The 15,366-nt window shown below is 49.2% G+C and overlaps 2 protein-coding genes across 5 annotated transcripts in view; both read right to left on the bottom strand.

Annotated features, from left to right (window-relative positions):
- HOXD3 (homeobox D3) overlaps window positions 1-14,917 on the bottom strand; it is a 31,587-nt gene extending 16,670 nt beyond the window's left edge. For 2 of the 3 annotated variants that reach the window (XM_071811122.1, XM_071811119.1), the window contains exon 1: window positions 14,841-14,917. The gene's annotated coding sequence lies outside the window, so the exon portion shown is untranslated. Of the gene's footprint in view, window positions 1-6,802; window positions 6,822-14,840 lie in introns of those variants that run through there. The other variant, XM_071811124.1, reaches the window with a different exon arrangement.
- HOXD4 (homeobox D4) lies at window positions 1,277-6,818 on the bottom strand. 2 transcript variants are annotated; one of them, XM_071811127.1, is made up of 3 exons: window positions 6,803-6,818; window positions 2,308-3,154; window positions 1,277-1,904 (listed from the first exon to the last, which is right to left on the bottom strand). In XM_071811127.1, exons 2-3 carry the CDS (start codon window positions 2,714-2,716, stop codon window positions 1,600-1,602), a joined length of 714 nt encoding a protein of 237 aa, XP_071667228.1. In that variant the 5' UTR covers window positions 2,717-3,154; window positions 6,803-6,818; the 3' UTR covers window positions 1,277-1,599. The 2 variants fall into 2 exon arrangements, with proteins under 2 accessions (XP_071667228.1, XP_065697090.1); XM_065841018.2 differs by lacking the exon at window positions 6,803-6,818 and adding an exon at window positions 5,183-6,771.
- Window positions 14,918-15,366: the final 449 nt, after the last annotated feature.

Here is a 15,366-nt window from a genome sequence, read left to right as displayed (position 1 = left end):
GTGCACGTTAACTCACTGCCTGCTCTTTCCACCTCCCTTCAGGGTTTGCTCTGGGTTTCCTTCTTTGCCTCTTTTCTCTTTAATAAAGGCATCACCTCGTTACAATTTCGGTGGTATGGTCCCTCTCCCAGGCTGCCCTGAGGGTACAGGAGATAAGGGCTGAGTTTTAAATCGCCTGGGCGAAGGTGTAAGTAACTGAGGGAGCTGGTTTGGCTGGGTTTGGTAGTTATTAACGCACTAAAACTTTGGCACGATGCGACCATCAGCCAGGGACAAATCCGGGGGTATTAGACCAGCTCTGTTCCCATTCAAGCCTTTTCCCTTGAAGCAACTTGCTGGGTTTTCTAACCGTTGCAGTCATGTCTCGTGGTCTGCTTAAAAACAATCATTGTTCTAAAAAAAAAAAAAAAAAAAAAAAAAAGAGGACAAAAATAATCCCCAAACAAAACAAAGCAGCAACGCACATAGCCTGTCTCTCTCTTGGACAGGAAATAAATTTAAAATCTGATAGAAACAATGCATTCAGCTTTCAGCTTTGAAAGGCTCAGGTTATATGAGAAATAGCCTTAATTTTTCATTCTGGGTTTTGTGTGTGTGTGTGTTTTGTTGTTGGTTTGTTTTTTGTTTTTGTTTTTCCTAGTGGCTTGTGGTTTATTTGTTTGCTTGTTTTCTCCATTTTTAAATGAGGTATCGATGGTTTAAAGCACAGCGCTGAGCAGAGCAGACTTTGGAAAGACATTTCAAGCCTGTTAGCCCTGGATGGCACACAGTAAGGAGCAGAGACGCTTGTCCTATTCACAAAATAAATTCAAAAGAAAGGGACGAGAAAGTTGTGTACGTTCAAGACAAGTAAACATTATACATGTATTCATGAGACTGGGAAGAAAAAGTACTGTATTTCAGGTCCCTTTCCCCATTTTTGGTTTGACCTTTTTTGTTTTTATCTTCACTCTTCTATGTAACAAATAAATAAATACACTGACACTATTAGTACATAAAATAACCCGTTTTCACATAATTCCTATGCACACCTTCTGAGACGTTATGGAAATGAGCAAGTATTTTCATTATACCAAGAAAGGTAAAACAGCACCAAAAGTTCACAATTACCAGTCTTTATGTTCAAATTAAAGACTATGCTATACATATCCTGTCCTCAACTTGCCTAAATGCATCCATCCGAAATTGCATGGGATAAAAAGATTATTAAAAGTGAAAATCCCAGAATAAAACATCAAACCTTCACTTTCGAATTCAAAACTGAAACACAGGACAGTTTAATTTTCAATGATTTATTACTTTTTATGGACAGAAGGTCTCGTTTAATATTTGCCCAATTCCCACTGCCTGCATGATGCTTTTTTTTCCTTCCTCCTCCATCTTCCCCCCCCCCCCCTTTTTTTTTTAGGATGTGCTAGCAGAGGCAAATAAAATAAAGTCCAAAGTAGCGTCATTTTGTCTCCTTTGTACAACAGTACCTTAAAGAAAGATGACAGTTTCTCGAGTCCTTAGCTGCTACATGCGGGTTCTGCTTGGGCAGTGTCAGTTATGTACAGTACCGGTCAGAAGCGAAGGATGAAATGGAAAATTTCACTTCTTCTACAAAGTTGTCAAGTCAGTCTGATGGTCCTTGGAACCAGTCTGTAAATGGGGGTTTGAACCCGAGGAAGAAGACCTGCCCTTCGTGTTGGGCAGTTTGTGATCTTTTTTCCACTTCATTCTTCTGTTCTGAAACCAGATCTTGATCTGGCGCTCAGAGAGACACAAAGTGTGGGCTATCTCGATACGGCGGCGCCTTGTCAGGTACCTGTTAAAATGAAATTCTTTTTCCAGTTCTAGGACTTGCTGTCTGGTGTAAGCTGTGCGGGATCGTTTAGGTTCCCCTCCGTTGTAATTGGGATTCACTGGGAAAAAAACACGGAGAACTTTACAAAGCTAATCTTGACTTGCCGGTTCGACTTTACAAAAGAAAACCTTACGAACTGCGAGCATGCGGCGGGGCTGGGTTCGTCCCAGTAGCTTACAATGAACGGGCTGTTCTCCCACTCATTTAAGGCAGGCACTACAGGCACACGCAACTAGGTAGGCTGGGAGCCTCCAGGAGGCTCCTAAAACGGAGTTTTCTCCTGCACGGCAAAGCCCCGCATGGCCAACGGCCTATTTCCTCAGCAATAAAAATTTATGACGAGTGTAATTGGCTACCTCGGCTTAAAAAGCTCGTCCACGAGTCTGGCAGGGACTCGAGCGAGCGTCTCTGAGGACGATCGGAAGCAGGGTAGAAGAGCAAAGTAAGAAGAGGATCCTTACCCGAGTTAACATGGACTTTCTTCATCCAGGGATAAACTACTGCTGGCTGCTTAACTGCTGACCCGTTTGGGGGTTTGAGGGCCGGTTGCTGGCTGCAGGCTCGCGAGTTGGGCATTGGAGGCGGTGGACAATGCTCTGCTGGGCCAGGGAAGTGGCTCGCTGGGCCGGATTGCTCCTGTCCATGACCCCGCGGCTGCACGGCGGAGCCTTGGGCATTGCTACAGCTAAAGGGCTGCTCGCTGTAGTTTGACCGTGGGTAGAGTCCCTGGTGCTGGAAATCAGAGCCCTGCGAGGCACTGTAGTACTCGGCCCCCTGCTCGCCTAGGTAGCTATTCTGCAAATATTCCTCGCAAGGAGGAAATTTGGGATCCACATACTTAGAGTTCACCATATACGAACTCATGGCCATTAATTTCTGAAGGTAGAAAATACTAATTTTTCTCGTGTTGTCTTTTTTTCCCCTGCCATAGAGCCCTCCTACTTGCTGTCAACTGAATAAAGTTAGGCGGGCATGTGACCGGCCCGGCCAATGGGGAGGCGGGAGCCGATCACCGGATTTCTCCGCAGCTCCGCATTTCCACCGATTTCACTGAATAATATCCCTGTAACCGAGTGACCCTCTCTCCGGCGGGTCGCACCCCCCAAATCAGGTACCGGAGGTGTAGGGATGCTCCTCGGGCGGCGGCCGCCTCCCCGGCCGGCAGGTAGGGCCGGCCTTTTGTTTGAGCTGCCTTCCCCCAGCCCCGAGGGAGGATGCCCCACCGTCTAATTTACCAGCTGCAATCGCCACCGGGTTTGGTTATCTCACTTTAAATAAAATATCGAAAGAAACGTACAGAGCGAGGAGCTGGAGAGGGATTAAAAGGGAGAAAACTGATTAGGAGGCGAGGAAAAGAAAAGCTGTCAAAGAAGAGGGTAATATCATGTACAATAGATCTGCCCTGTCTTTGTCTCGCAGAGGTCATCCAAAAGTTACCAGAATTTAGTTCTGCTGAATAAAATTAGACAATCAGTAACTTCTCATTCACTTTGCAAACCTCAACACTTATGCGTGTATACGTATGCGCGCACAGACGCAAACGCACACGTTTACATGTAAACGTACACACGTATGTATGTAAAATCATACAGATGGCAGGAAACCGTTCACTTTTAACCACTAAAGTTCAATCAATTGAACTGGAGACGGCATTTAATTAGGTTAAAAATATCACAGATTTAATGAGATAAATTCTGTCTTCATTCATCAATATCATTCCAGGAGCACAAGTAAATACATTCAAGTGAGGTGAATGTTGCTTTTTCTGCTGTCGTAAATATTTTGATGCGATCTGGACCCTTGACAGGGAAATTTTGCTAACGTTTGGCATATCTAGCTAATTTATGGGTATCTTTTTAAAGATTCATTCGCTGATTGGTAGATTTTTTTTTCAGAAAATTTGTAGCTTCTGGTGACACTAACTGCTTAAATTCACAGTCTGTCAATGAGAGGTACGACTGAACGACAACTGAGAGTTACGACTGAACGACAACTGGAATTTTAAGAAACGTCCTAAAACCTAGCAAATAGGAGCGAGGCAGCAAAACTTTCATAATGTCTGAGTGTTCAGGACGCACATGCCTTTTGATTCCGCCAGTATTTAAACTTCTAACCATTTGTAGAAAGGTGAAGTTTTTTCATCGACCATATATTCCCCTAGAATCGAATCTGTGACTATATGAACATCACACAAATTCGGTTCTACAGGGTATATATAGACAACGTAATAACATTCTGTTTTCATCTACAAAATAGCAGGTCTTTGCAATTCTCTTAGTCCTTACTGTCTTCTGAGGAATGCAAACTATTCTGCTGGGACTCAGTTCTGAAATACAGATTTGCAGGAAGGTAGCATTTCAGAAAAGATTCACGCTTGTTATTGGTGCTGCAATAGAGCTATACGACTTTTCACCATTTTATAGCGACGAATTTCGACTACCAAATTCTCAGAAAGACCTGATGGTCATTTTAAATACTCTGCCGTTTACGTCCTCGCTAAGGAAAACGGATGTTACGGGTCGAATTGCTCTATTTAGAATAGTAATGGTTAACAAAATTTAGAAAATAGTCTTTATCTATTTAGGCTAACACGAATCTGAAGATATTTTCCGTAATTAGAAATCCCCCCAAATAAAAAAGAAATTTAAAAAAAAAAAAAAAAATCGAAACAGAAGTATAACAGCCGACAATAGAAACAGCAATTGGTGAAAAAGAGGAGATTAAAGACTGGAGTTAGTTGCTCTGGGGAAGAAGAGAGTTTCCAAATTTACCTTCATCCCATTATGCTGGTCTAGCTATTATCCCCGCGAGCTGCCTGCGAGCCGCAGCCTCGCACCCTCCCAGGTTCTCCCCGCCGTAGCGTTTATGGTGAAGGGCAGGGCGAGAGGTCAGCCGAAATCATTTACAAACATATCACAAAGTTTCATTATTTTTACTTTGTCGACAGCAGCACACAGGAGTACAAAAGTTCATGAATTGTGTCTGACCCAGCTCCTCACTGCTGTCCTGCGGTCAACCTCTTCTCCTTCCACTATTTAAAACAGGCACCATAAGGACAAATAATGGTGCGGGTGTGATACATCCAACCACTGCGGAGGGCAGATTTGGGGGTGTTGCGTTTATCCGAGAGATGTGTACCGGTTTGTTTGCCTGGCTTCAGCTCCCAGCTGTCTGATCTCTGGGATGCTATTTTTAAACATTTGCTTTCTTACCACTGCGGTGGTGTCTTCTTCACAGTAAGTGCAACTCGAAACGACTTTGTGATTCTAATATTCTCTCCCTCCCCTCCATCCCCCGATTATTTAAATCTCCACCCAACTATTTTAAGCAGCTTACCACGCTTTCTCCTTCTTTCTCTGAGGGGAGGGGGGGGATACATGCCCCCCCCTGGAGGAGGTCTTAACCACGCGGCTGAACAGACAGGGTAACTTCCCCCCAAAATTGCACCCGGGTTTGGGGTAGCCCCCGGTAGCGGACAAGCCTGCCGAGGGCTGCCCAGGGAGATGTGTGATGAGGCTGGGGAAGTAGCAGCTCCCTGCTCTGGCTAATACTTCACATTTTCATATTTGTTAGACGCTGTGACCTGCGTTTCACCTTATTGCACGACTTGCTCAGACAGGTCAAAGCCAAAGAGTTATTGATGAACAAAAGCGTTATATATTCACCTCCTGTTCAACTGCCCATACAAAATGCTTTTGATCTATCAGGCTTTTTGTATTCTGGTTCATCATCAGTATGCTAAATGTACGTTGGTAGAAAAGAAGTAATCCATACATTTAGGGTCTGCCCTGGAATAAAATGCCAAGGGCATCTACATGGCGCAGGGCTGAGTTATGGGGGCGGGGGTGAAGGAAAGTTACCCATGGAACACAATGAAAACTGCGACGCTGGAGGTGATTCTTTAGTTCATATTTAAAGGGCTCGAAAACCAATATCGCAACGTAGGGCAAAAAGAGAAGAAGCCTGGCACAGGCAGTGAAATAGATTATTTATCAGCAAGCAGGGAGAGGAAGTGTGGAAAACACAAACACAGCTCCCCTCTTCTACATGTTCCCAGTCAGAGCAGGCTAGCAGAAGAGGGAAGGACAATGTATACCTAATGAATCTCCAGATATCGCAGGTTTTATTTTCCTCCTTGAAAGACGACCCAGTTTCAGTCTGAAGCACCAGGACTAAATGCACTTAGCTCCTTACTGCAGCCAGAAAGGTTCAACAGCATTTCCTGTTTCACACTGACTTGCTGCCCTCCCCTTCATGCCCTCAGCGCAGCTCATGAGGGACCATCGGGGATGCAAAAGCCCCTAGAGTAAAATGTTGCTACCTAAGCTCAGATACCCATTCCCCTACATGCTCATACAGCGTTTAAATGCACGTTTGAATCTCCCTTGCCCGGAGAGCCCTAGTAGCATAGGATCAGCTCTACCGCCCCGCACGACCCGGCTGGAGCGTGGCTGCTCCGGCTGGCCGGCGCTGGCAGCCCCTGGAGCCCGCTGCCTCTCTCGCCCGTTCCCCAGGCTCTGCCAAACGAGGTTAACGTTAGACAGCAGGCACGACTCTGCTTCGAATCCCGCCTGTAGAAAAGGGTGGGGGTAGCCAGCGTTGTGAGGTGCTGGGACACAACGTGATCCGTCCGGGCTCTGCATGGGGAGGCGCTGTACAGTCCCGCCGAGTTAAAATGCAAACGCTGCTAATTGCTTCAGAGTGCTTAAGAGCAGGAGGACACCTGTACAACCCTTTAATAAACCCTCCGGAGGCTGCACCTCCACTTTTAACACGAGCCAGGATTATGGCATAGTACCACAAGCCGAATTCGCAAGAAGCTTCACTTGCTGACACAGTATTTTTTCGGGGTTTTTTTGGTAACAGGGACACATCGGTTTTAATTCTTCCAATCTGAAGGGAAGAAATAGGATTTTCAAGCATTACAAACGCTACAAGAAATAAGAGGCTACTTACCATGGATGTTCTTCCATGCTGCCGAACCTGTTGCAACAAAAACGTTTGTTACTGCTGTATTCCACATACGGGTGATATTTCTGGAGAACAGTTACAGACCACGTTTGATAGATGAAGGCAGAGAGGAGCTGGTGGTAAATCCTGTGAGCAGCTGAGTGGTGGGGTGGAAGCCCCTTCCAAATGAGGACCACGTTGCGTTCAGACAGTTTTTTTATGAACACGTCTTCCCTGTGTCTGGGGTGTGATCTTTCACTTTTAATATTCATAGTTTAGATTTTATACCGGATAATTTCTAGAAGGATGAAAAGTCAGACCTCCCTCTTTCACTGATGGAAAAAAAAAAAAAAAAAATAACAAAGGCCTTTTTTTCCCTGTTGTTCTGTGCTAATCCAGTCACTTACAAAGGAAATATTCAGATCACCTTTTCTAAATTGTAACCCATGAAATGTCACAATATGCCATGCAGCATCCATGCTGAGCACAGAAATGTGGATTACTCTAAAATAGGTCGCCTTTAAGATCACCTAATGAACCTAACAGTAACCACGAGACATGCATCTTTGCGTTAGAGAAGGGTAGATTGGACTTGAGCTTTTCTTCAAATAATTTAATAAATACATTAAAAGATCACTTTAAGGGGAAAAAAAAATAAAAGAAAAAAACACCACGCAAAGTCTAGTCCTCCTGAAATACATCGTATATTTAAAAGTAAAAATGCTAGTATTTGGGGGTATCTTTTCTGTAAGCGGTTTTTCACCTCTTCTGTTGCCTTCCTACCATATCTTGGAGTTACTGTGTTACACCCAGAGAAATTGCCTGGATATCAAGAGTTCACAAGATAGAGCTTCACAAGACTGGTTTTGTAAAAACAAAATATTTTTTCAGTCTCCCACTCTGGATAGCATTCAGAACTTGCGAGGACAGTGGAAAAGCAGCATTTCGGCACCAAACAGTCCCTTATCTTTTTTTTTTTTTTTTTTTTTTTAATATATACCCTTTACGTATACATATTAGGTAAAAAACAAAAAAACAAAAAAACACGTTTAGCTTCAAATAAGATGTCCCACTAAATCTATAAATCTCAGCCGGGGAACAGCCCGCTGGTCCCGGCCACCTGAGCTCTACCTGTCCCCTTCCCCCGCAAAGCCGGTCTGCATGGTCGGGCGGCCCATCTCTGCTTCCCCACTCCCACGGAGTCTCCAGGGGCACAGAGAGAGTGAAGCACGGCGGTGGGGAGGCTGATTGCGAACTTACTGCGCGCTCGACCCCCGGCCGGGGGGAGCCGGGAGCAGAGGTGCCTGCACGGCCGCATTCCCGCAGACGGTTCCCTGCTAACACTTTCCCGATTACTGCTTCCAGGAACGAAAGCATCTGCACTTGTATGCTCTTAAACTAATTTATGGTGGGAATTATATTTTGGCTTGTCAACTCTCAAGCCATAAAACAAAGTTTATTGGAATCACGTGCTTCTAAATAGCCACTCAGGACCTATCTCTATGGAACCATAAATAACCTTCGGCTTTAAACTTTTATTCGCTAAATAAAGGTTCGCTGAATCTGTCCTATAAAACGGGACTGGGCTCGGATACCGGGAATGGGCGGAAGGTCAGCTCCTCGGTGTTATGCCGGCCTTTTTGAGGAACGTGTTGTAGGAAAAGCTGCTGAGAGGCAAGTTAGTGCTCCCAAATTGCTCTTAATAAACAAGCCGAGTGCATTTCGCTGCGGGTACCCATTGAAATCTTACATTATATCTTCTAGGGAACAGAGAAGCCCATCGTCAGGAGAAAAACCAGAGGTGCTTCGGAGAGAGGAGGGTCTCCCTCTCCCTTCCCTGGATGCTTATGGTGTTTTGGTCAGGCATCCCTGGGTAATGGTTCCGACTCATTCACCTCCTGAGCTGTTGCTCAGATTATCTGTGCCAGGAGCTGTGGGCTCGCCAGACACCCGAAGGACCTCTGCAAGCGACCAAACTGCTGGAAACAGCAAGGGCACAGGACTGTGGAAAGGCGGAAAGTGTGAAGCCTGCCACAATGAGATCTTTGAGGACTGGAAATTTAAGGAGGGTTATAAAACAATAAAACAGTCCTGGTGTGAAGGAAGCAGGGTGGGAGTTAGCAAATGAGAATTTCAAGGAGCCCGAGCACAGGAAGTCAAATGATCCTGGCAGTCACACAGCATAAAGGAACCCAGACAGCAGCTCCCAATCTATCATGGCTAAGATGAGGAAGACGAAGCCGCCAGCAGCTCCTGGTGCCTTCGAGGAGGAGCTTGTACCTTCCTCCAGAGAACAGGGAGCCACGTCCGCCCCGTCGGGGACCGTCCACGGACAGAGTAGACCCGTCGCTCCCTCCGCCCCGTGGGTGCGGATGCACCTCTCTGCGCAGGGGCTCTGCTCTGAAAAACGATCCAACTTCAGCTCCTCGCTGGGTGGTGGCACCAGCTGTCACCAGCTGAGTGGTGTCTGTCTAACGTCAGAGTTAGGTAGCTCCTGTTCTGCTCTTCCTTGGCCATTTCCCACACAATCTGGCTACACAAGCTTAAAATTGCCTAAAAGGGGCGGCTTAGCTTTCGCAGTACTCTTTAGGTGGTTCCAATCACAGTTGATTCATCTGTTTTTCTCCAGAGAGCAAGGGGCGCCCTGAGCTCCTTTCCTGCTCCTTTTTTTTTTCGACATGGGTTATTTTGCATTCCTCTATTTTCCTTCCTCTGTGTTAACTCTTAAATCACATGGTATCACCTTCTTGCTTTATTAATGGCTTAAGCAGGGGAATGGTTCTTTCACTCTGTGCCCTCGCCCGCCTAGGACAGATGTCAGGGTCAGTGCATGAGGTGATATTTCAGCAACTTTATTGGGGCGGTGGGGGGCGATGAAAGCCCGGGGGATATGGCCTAGGGCTCCCCGGAGAGGGGTGGACTGCCCTGCGTGAGGCTGACTCGTGGATCGCTTTCAGGAGGAGCACGGTCTGCGCTCGCAGCCCTGGTCAGGGAAGGGAAGCGCTCTACGGGGCTGTATCCCACGCCTTGCTCAGGCACCCGGGCCTCGGCACGGCAGGCGCTGCACCAGGGTCCGTGGCAGCCTCCGGACCACCACCCCGTCCAAAAAGCCCCGTCCTCACTGGCCTCTGGAACTGCTTCAGCGGCAGACAGCTGCAAGAAGTACCGGGTGCAGGTGCCGGTCCTGTGGGAAGGTGGGAGAAAGGTGCAGCGGGGAAGTGCAGCCTGGGACGACAGGAACCACATTGCAGAGTCAAATGCTTTTGCCCAGGACCTGGCAGCGGATGCTGGGTACGGGGGAGGTCCGGTCCAGGGCAGCAGGGGCCGTGTGAGCGCTGGCCACGGGAGAGTTCCAACCCCCGTGCCGGGACAGGGAGAGTCACGTCCCTCCCTGTGTGTCTGCAATCCCTTCTTAGTGCTTCTCGTAGGCAAGAGAAGCCCACGGTTTGGGGACAAGGGTATCGTCCCTCGAGTGGGGGAGGAGAGAAGCCGTGGCAAGGCGGCCAGCATGACGAGCGGCCGGCCAAAGCGTCAGTCCCCGGCAAACGGGGCGGGAGCAGAGGCCCGGGTCGGGCATGTGTTTTGGGTAACCGTGTCCAGGATGCTGGGACTGGGAAAGGTGAGACTGTGGGATATTAAGCACTTGATGAGTGAGATACAACTCTCTGTGATCTAGGGGCAAGAATTATGTTTCTGCATCTGAGTAATTCTAGTCCTGAGTTTTTGAAGAGGGAATTAGGAGGATTTTCACATTTCCTACTCTAAAATGCAGATGTGCAAGTTGACTTTGAAGATCTGGCCAGCTAATTCTCCAGGTTTTTATGCAAGTGCTCATATTTGAGGCTGACAATCTGGAGACTGATAAGATGTAGAATGAAGTAACCCAGTAACAATTGGTTTTCTCTGGTAATTGTTGCGATAAAAGGGTTAGGGAAATTGAATCTCATGTGTAAACCACTGTCACTCTTGATGCTACTTGACAAACATGACGATCAGCATCCTACCCACACCACAAGAAAATGACAGGTTCCATCTCTAACTTTGAAGAACTATCGACTGCCTTGATAGCGTCCAACGCATTAGCCCGCTCTGCTTTTATCATAACCCCGACTTTTCAACAGTCACCTCACCTCCCATGCCCTCCCCGAGCAGGATGTGGGCATGCAAAGGCCCCTTCCCGCAGCACACCGCGCCCGCGGGCAGATCCTGCGGCAGCAGAGCTCCGGAGTGGGCAGGGCAGCAGCGACCGCGCCTCGACATCAAACGGGGGCATCGGCACCCCGGGTCCGCGGGGGAAGAGGGTGAGGAACACGGAGTGGGGAGGTGAGGCCGAGGGCCGTGGGAGCGTCTAGCTGGGGCAGACACGGCCAGGGGGGACCAGAGGCTACCAGGGTCATGCCCGGCCATGGCTGGAGCAGGTGAAGCCTGAAGGCAACAGGTGAGGCAGAAGCAGGGAAATCTGCCGGGCCACGGCTTGCAGGGGAATATGCGGGGGCCGGGGACTCTGCCCGGGGGAAGGGAGCCGTCAGGGAGGAGGATGCAAGCCGCCACGGTGCTCTGGCACCCACATCAAAGGGGCAGGGAAGGAAGCGGTGGCTGCCCGACATCAAAGTGAGGGCCGGTGACCGGGAGGGCGGCGGGGCACACAAGGTGAGCCCCGCCGGCACTGTGGAAAAGGCAGGGAGTGCAGAGAGGCGCGCATGGGTGCAAGCAGGGGCCCGTGAACTAAAGGCCGTGGCGCTGAAGGTAGTGGGACAACTGAGGCCCAGCTGGGGAGGGATCCGGGGACACCTGAGAAAGGTGGCGGTGGGCAGCTTCGACGGGCAGGCGGGCGGCCGGGTCTGGGGCCCGGGGCAGGGGGCGGCGAGACCCTTGCCCAGACTGGGAGAATGGCCAGGCTTGTCCTACAGCGCCTTCTCCTGGAAGAGGTCGTGGAGACAAAATGACTGGTGGCGGCGGCCAGGGCCTGCCGCGCCCCCGGTGGCCGCTGCGCTCCGCGCCCCGACCCAGCCCGGTCGCCCCGAGGGCGGGAGCCGCAGGCAGGTGACCCCGGCCCAGGCGGTCGGGCCGGCGCCCACCCGCGGGCAGAGGCGGCGGAGCCGGCCCTTGACGGCGGGCCCGGGCTGGCGGCTGGGCTGCTCCCTGTCGCCGCCGCATCCTCGCGGGATCCAGCTCGGGCCACCCCCGGCTTGGGGCGTTGTGTGGGCGATGCAGGCTGCCTCCCCGCCCTCGCCGCCCCCTCCCCCGCGGATGATGGGAGGCGAGTGCTGGGTTTGGGCAGAGCCTGCTGTCGCTGAATGCACTTTTATTGCCTCTTGTTTCTGGCAGAGATCCTTCCTCAGCGTCCCGCCCGGCCCCCGCGACCTGCTGCAATGTTTATTGTGCCTCATCTTTTCCTTTCGCTTCCTGTTTTTTCCTTTCTCGCTCCAGCAGCATTGACTGCCGCACTGCAGTAGAGCCGTAAATACCTTTAACAGCTGCCTGCCAACCGAGGGGTGAAATACTGTCTTTGTTCTGATTTTTTTTTCTGCCCTCAGCGCTCATAAAACACCCCGTGAGAATGATTTGTTTGGGCAAAGAGAAACATTATTGGGAAATTAATGTATCGGCGGAATTCGCGTTCTTAAGAGCGCAAAAACAACGTGTATTTCTTTGCTCAGTCTTATCGCGTTTCCCGTGTCCGCAGCTCACATATCCTCCCCTCCTTGCACCAAACCCCTGCCAGACTCGGGGAGCAGAGGTTACACTTCTCCAGGCAACTTACAGCAGCTAAGTGGGAACCCAACCTGAGTGCCCAAATGGCAGCCGGCACCAGCAGTAGCTGGGCACAGTCCGGGAGCGCAGGCTGCATTTCCTGACGGTAGTTTTGCGGTGGTGTTGTTTTACTGCCCGTGCGCTAGTAAAGGCTAGGGATCGGCTGTTTCCTTCCAACAAAAAATTGAGATGAGTCATAAATTCTGTCGAACACGTCGGGAAACGAAGCAGGTGTGAGAAATGTAAATACGAATTCTATATTCCGAAAATCACAACACACCAAGACATCTACACACAGACAGGCACTCACGCTATATATCTGTATAAATATATACAAAAATACAGTCATCATATGTGCCCCATATATGTACTCACACATATAGAGTTTTTTATGAATACTCACGAACACATTGGCATATTTAAGAGCCTACACATACTTATCTGTGCTTCAACGTTAGTGAAAGAAAATATAAAGGAAAAAAAAAAAAAAAAGGAGAGGAAATAAAGCCGAACTCCCACATAAACCAGTGTGATCATAAATGCATATGTGTATGCGTATGTGTCAGCATATGGACCCGCAGACACACACATGCACATTACAATTCGCTAGAACATCCTGCTTTTGTTTTCTTCTTTTCCCTAGGCTACAAATAATTTCAAAACAGCTCAAGGACGAAATTTTTCGAAGTTTTTGGAAATAATTATAGCCAAGCAGCTATAATTACCGTGTCACCTAGGAGGGATTCTGAGAGCGAAACCTAACGCAACACATACTTTCCAAGTTACTCTTGAAGACTGTTGCTATGTTGAAAACGATTCCTCACAAATAATCCCCAAGTCCTTCAGCAGGACAGAGCGGTCGGCTAGTGCAAAGAGCCAAAGCAGGACGGAAAGGCATCCTAGCCCTTATGGTAACTGGGTTCGGTCTTAGCAAGCTGGGGAGTTGAATATGGTTGGATTAAAGTAGAATTTCTCATGCGGCTTCAAATTATGTACCTGGGACACATCCCACACCTTTCCACCCTCAGTAGATATCCTTTCATCGGACATTTAGCTTTACCGCTAAATTAGTGGCTGCTTTTGAGGTAAATGGCGATTTGCTAAATTCCTGCAGTGCAATGGCGCAGTGCATTTCCATCACTGATCAACCATGTAAACACCAAATACCAGGCAGTGCTTTTTCTCTTGTGCATTAACATTTTTGAAAATCAAGGAGAGATGGATAAAATATATATATACATATATATGTGTTGAAAATAATATACTTCAAAATCATATATATATATTCTACAGAGAGAAGTAGAGGGATGGATAGATAGATAGATAGATAGATAGATAGATAGATAGATAGATAGATAGATATGTATACGTATATAGGTAAAGCGGATATGGAGATACATATATAAATAACACAGATAAACTTTGCGTGACTGTCCTATCTCCTCTACATATTTCAAAATAAACCTGGGGTTTGGACGTTATTGGGGGTACCCGATTTGCCCCCCGTGATTTCCACGTGGGTGAGTAGCCGTGCTGCGGGGTGCGCTCCGGGACGTGTCTCCATGCAGTCCACCCCCGCACTACTCAGCGAGGAGGAGCCCGGGGCTGGGGCCGCCTGCCCGCTGCCGAGCCCGGCCCGTGTGCCTCCCGCCAAGCCGGTCCGAGTCGCAGCCCTGGTTCATCCACGGTACAGAGGGAGAAAGGTGTGGTGAACCATCCCGGCGAGGCGGGCGAGGGCTCTCCAGGGCACAACTCCCGGCCCGACCAGCTTGGTGGGACCGCTCCGCCCCTGCGAGAGCACTGATCCCGATTCTCCTGCGAAAACACCTGTTAAGCTTTAAAGTTATGCGAGAGCCCTTCCGCCGTGAGGAAAATAAACCGCAGCATCACCACTCCGCTCTTCAGACTGCCAGGGTCAAAACTACCCAGAAAAAGGCCTTTTATTGGAAGAAATCCCGCAACTGCCTGCGCGCACTGCGCTCTAGCCTTCCGCCCCTCGGCGCTGAGGGTCGCGGATCGCCGCACCATTGCGGCTGCAGCGCTTTTCCGCGCCAGATTGCGCAACCGCTGCGCCGCACCCTGCAGCATACCCACAATTATTATTGATAATAACAACGAAAATTACAATAGCAATAAAAGCAATCGTATTTATGGAAATAATAGCAAGAATAAGGGGCTCCGAGAGACAGGTGACCAAACAGGGCAGCGAGACAGGGGAGTCTATGTCGTGCCGCTGTGCGGAACGGTGCGCGGGCGCGGTGAACCAGCCCGAGGAGAGTTGAACACTTACCGATTCGCGGCACTGCCCGCCTGCGGAGGAGCCCGGAAGGGTCGCTGTAATCCATTTTGCGCCCGCGTAGCAATCCGTGTGCCGAAGAAGACAGCGGTAGCGGGGGCAACAAGCGGCGAGAGAGGAGTGGGGGGCTGGAGGCGGTGCATCGGCGGGTGCGGGGCTCCGCGCATCCCTCCGCGGGCGCGTGAGGGGAGGCAGCGCGGAACCGGGGAAGTGTCAGCGCAGCGGCGGCGGGACCGATCGCGGGTTTTGGGGATTGAAACACAAACATGAGGGCGACTGCCATACACCTCAGCCTAGACAAAGGTTAGGAAAAGAGGGGCTGAGTCCCTCTGAAGGCAGAATGCAGGGGGAAATTCGCCAGGGAAATCAGGAAAAGGCCATGAAAGCGCTCGCTGCCTGCACATGACCAGCCGCAGCCAATGACGAGCCCAAATAGGTCATAAAAAGGTCTATTACCAAGTTGTAAATTTTCTTCAAACAAAAAGGAATTTACTGCAATTCCTTGCGGATTTTGCACATA

The sequence above is a fragment of the Patagioenas fasciata genome, chromosome 7 (assembly GCF_037038585.1).
Source record: "Patagioenas fasciata isolate bPatFas1 chromosome 7, bPatFas1.hap1, whole genome shotgun sequence".
NCBI lineage: Eukaryota > Metazoa > Chordata > Aves > Columbiformes > Columbidae > Patagioenas > Patagioenas fasciata.
The sequence above is the reverse complement of the archived record's forward strand: the minus strand, read 5'-3'. Positions and strand labels throughout refer to the sequence as shown.

Coding starts and splice junctions, on each gene's coding strand:
- HOXD4 (XM_071811127.1), bottom strand. CDS start 2,716: ATGGCCATGAGTTCGTATATGGTGAACTCTAAGTATGTGGATCCCAAA. Junction 1,905..2,307: donor GAAAGTCCATGTTAACTCGG/GTAAGGATCCTC, acceptor TTTTTTTCCCAG/TGAATCCCAATTACAACGGA.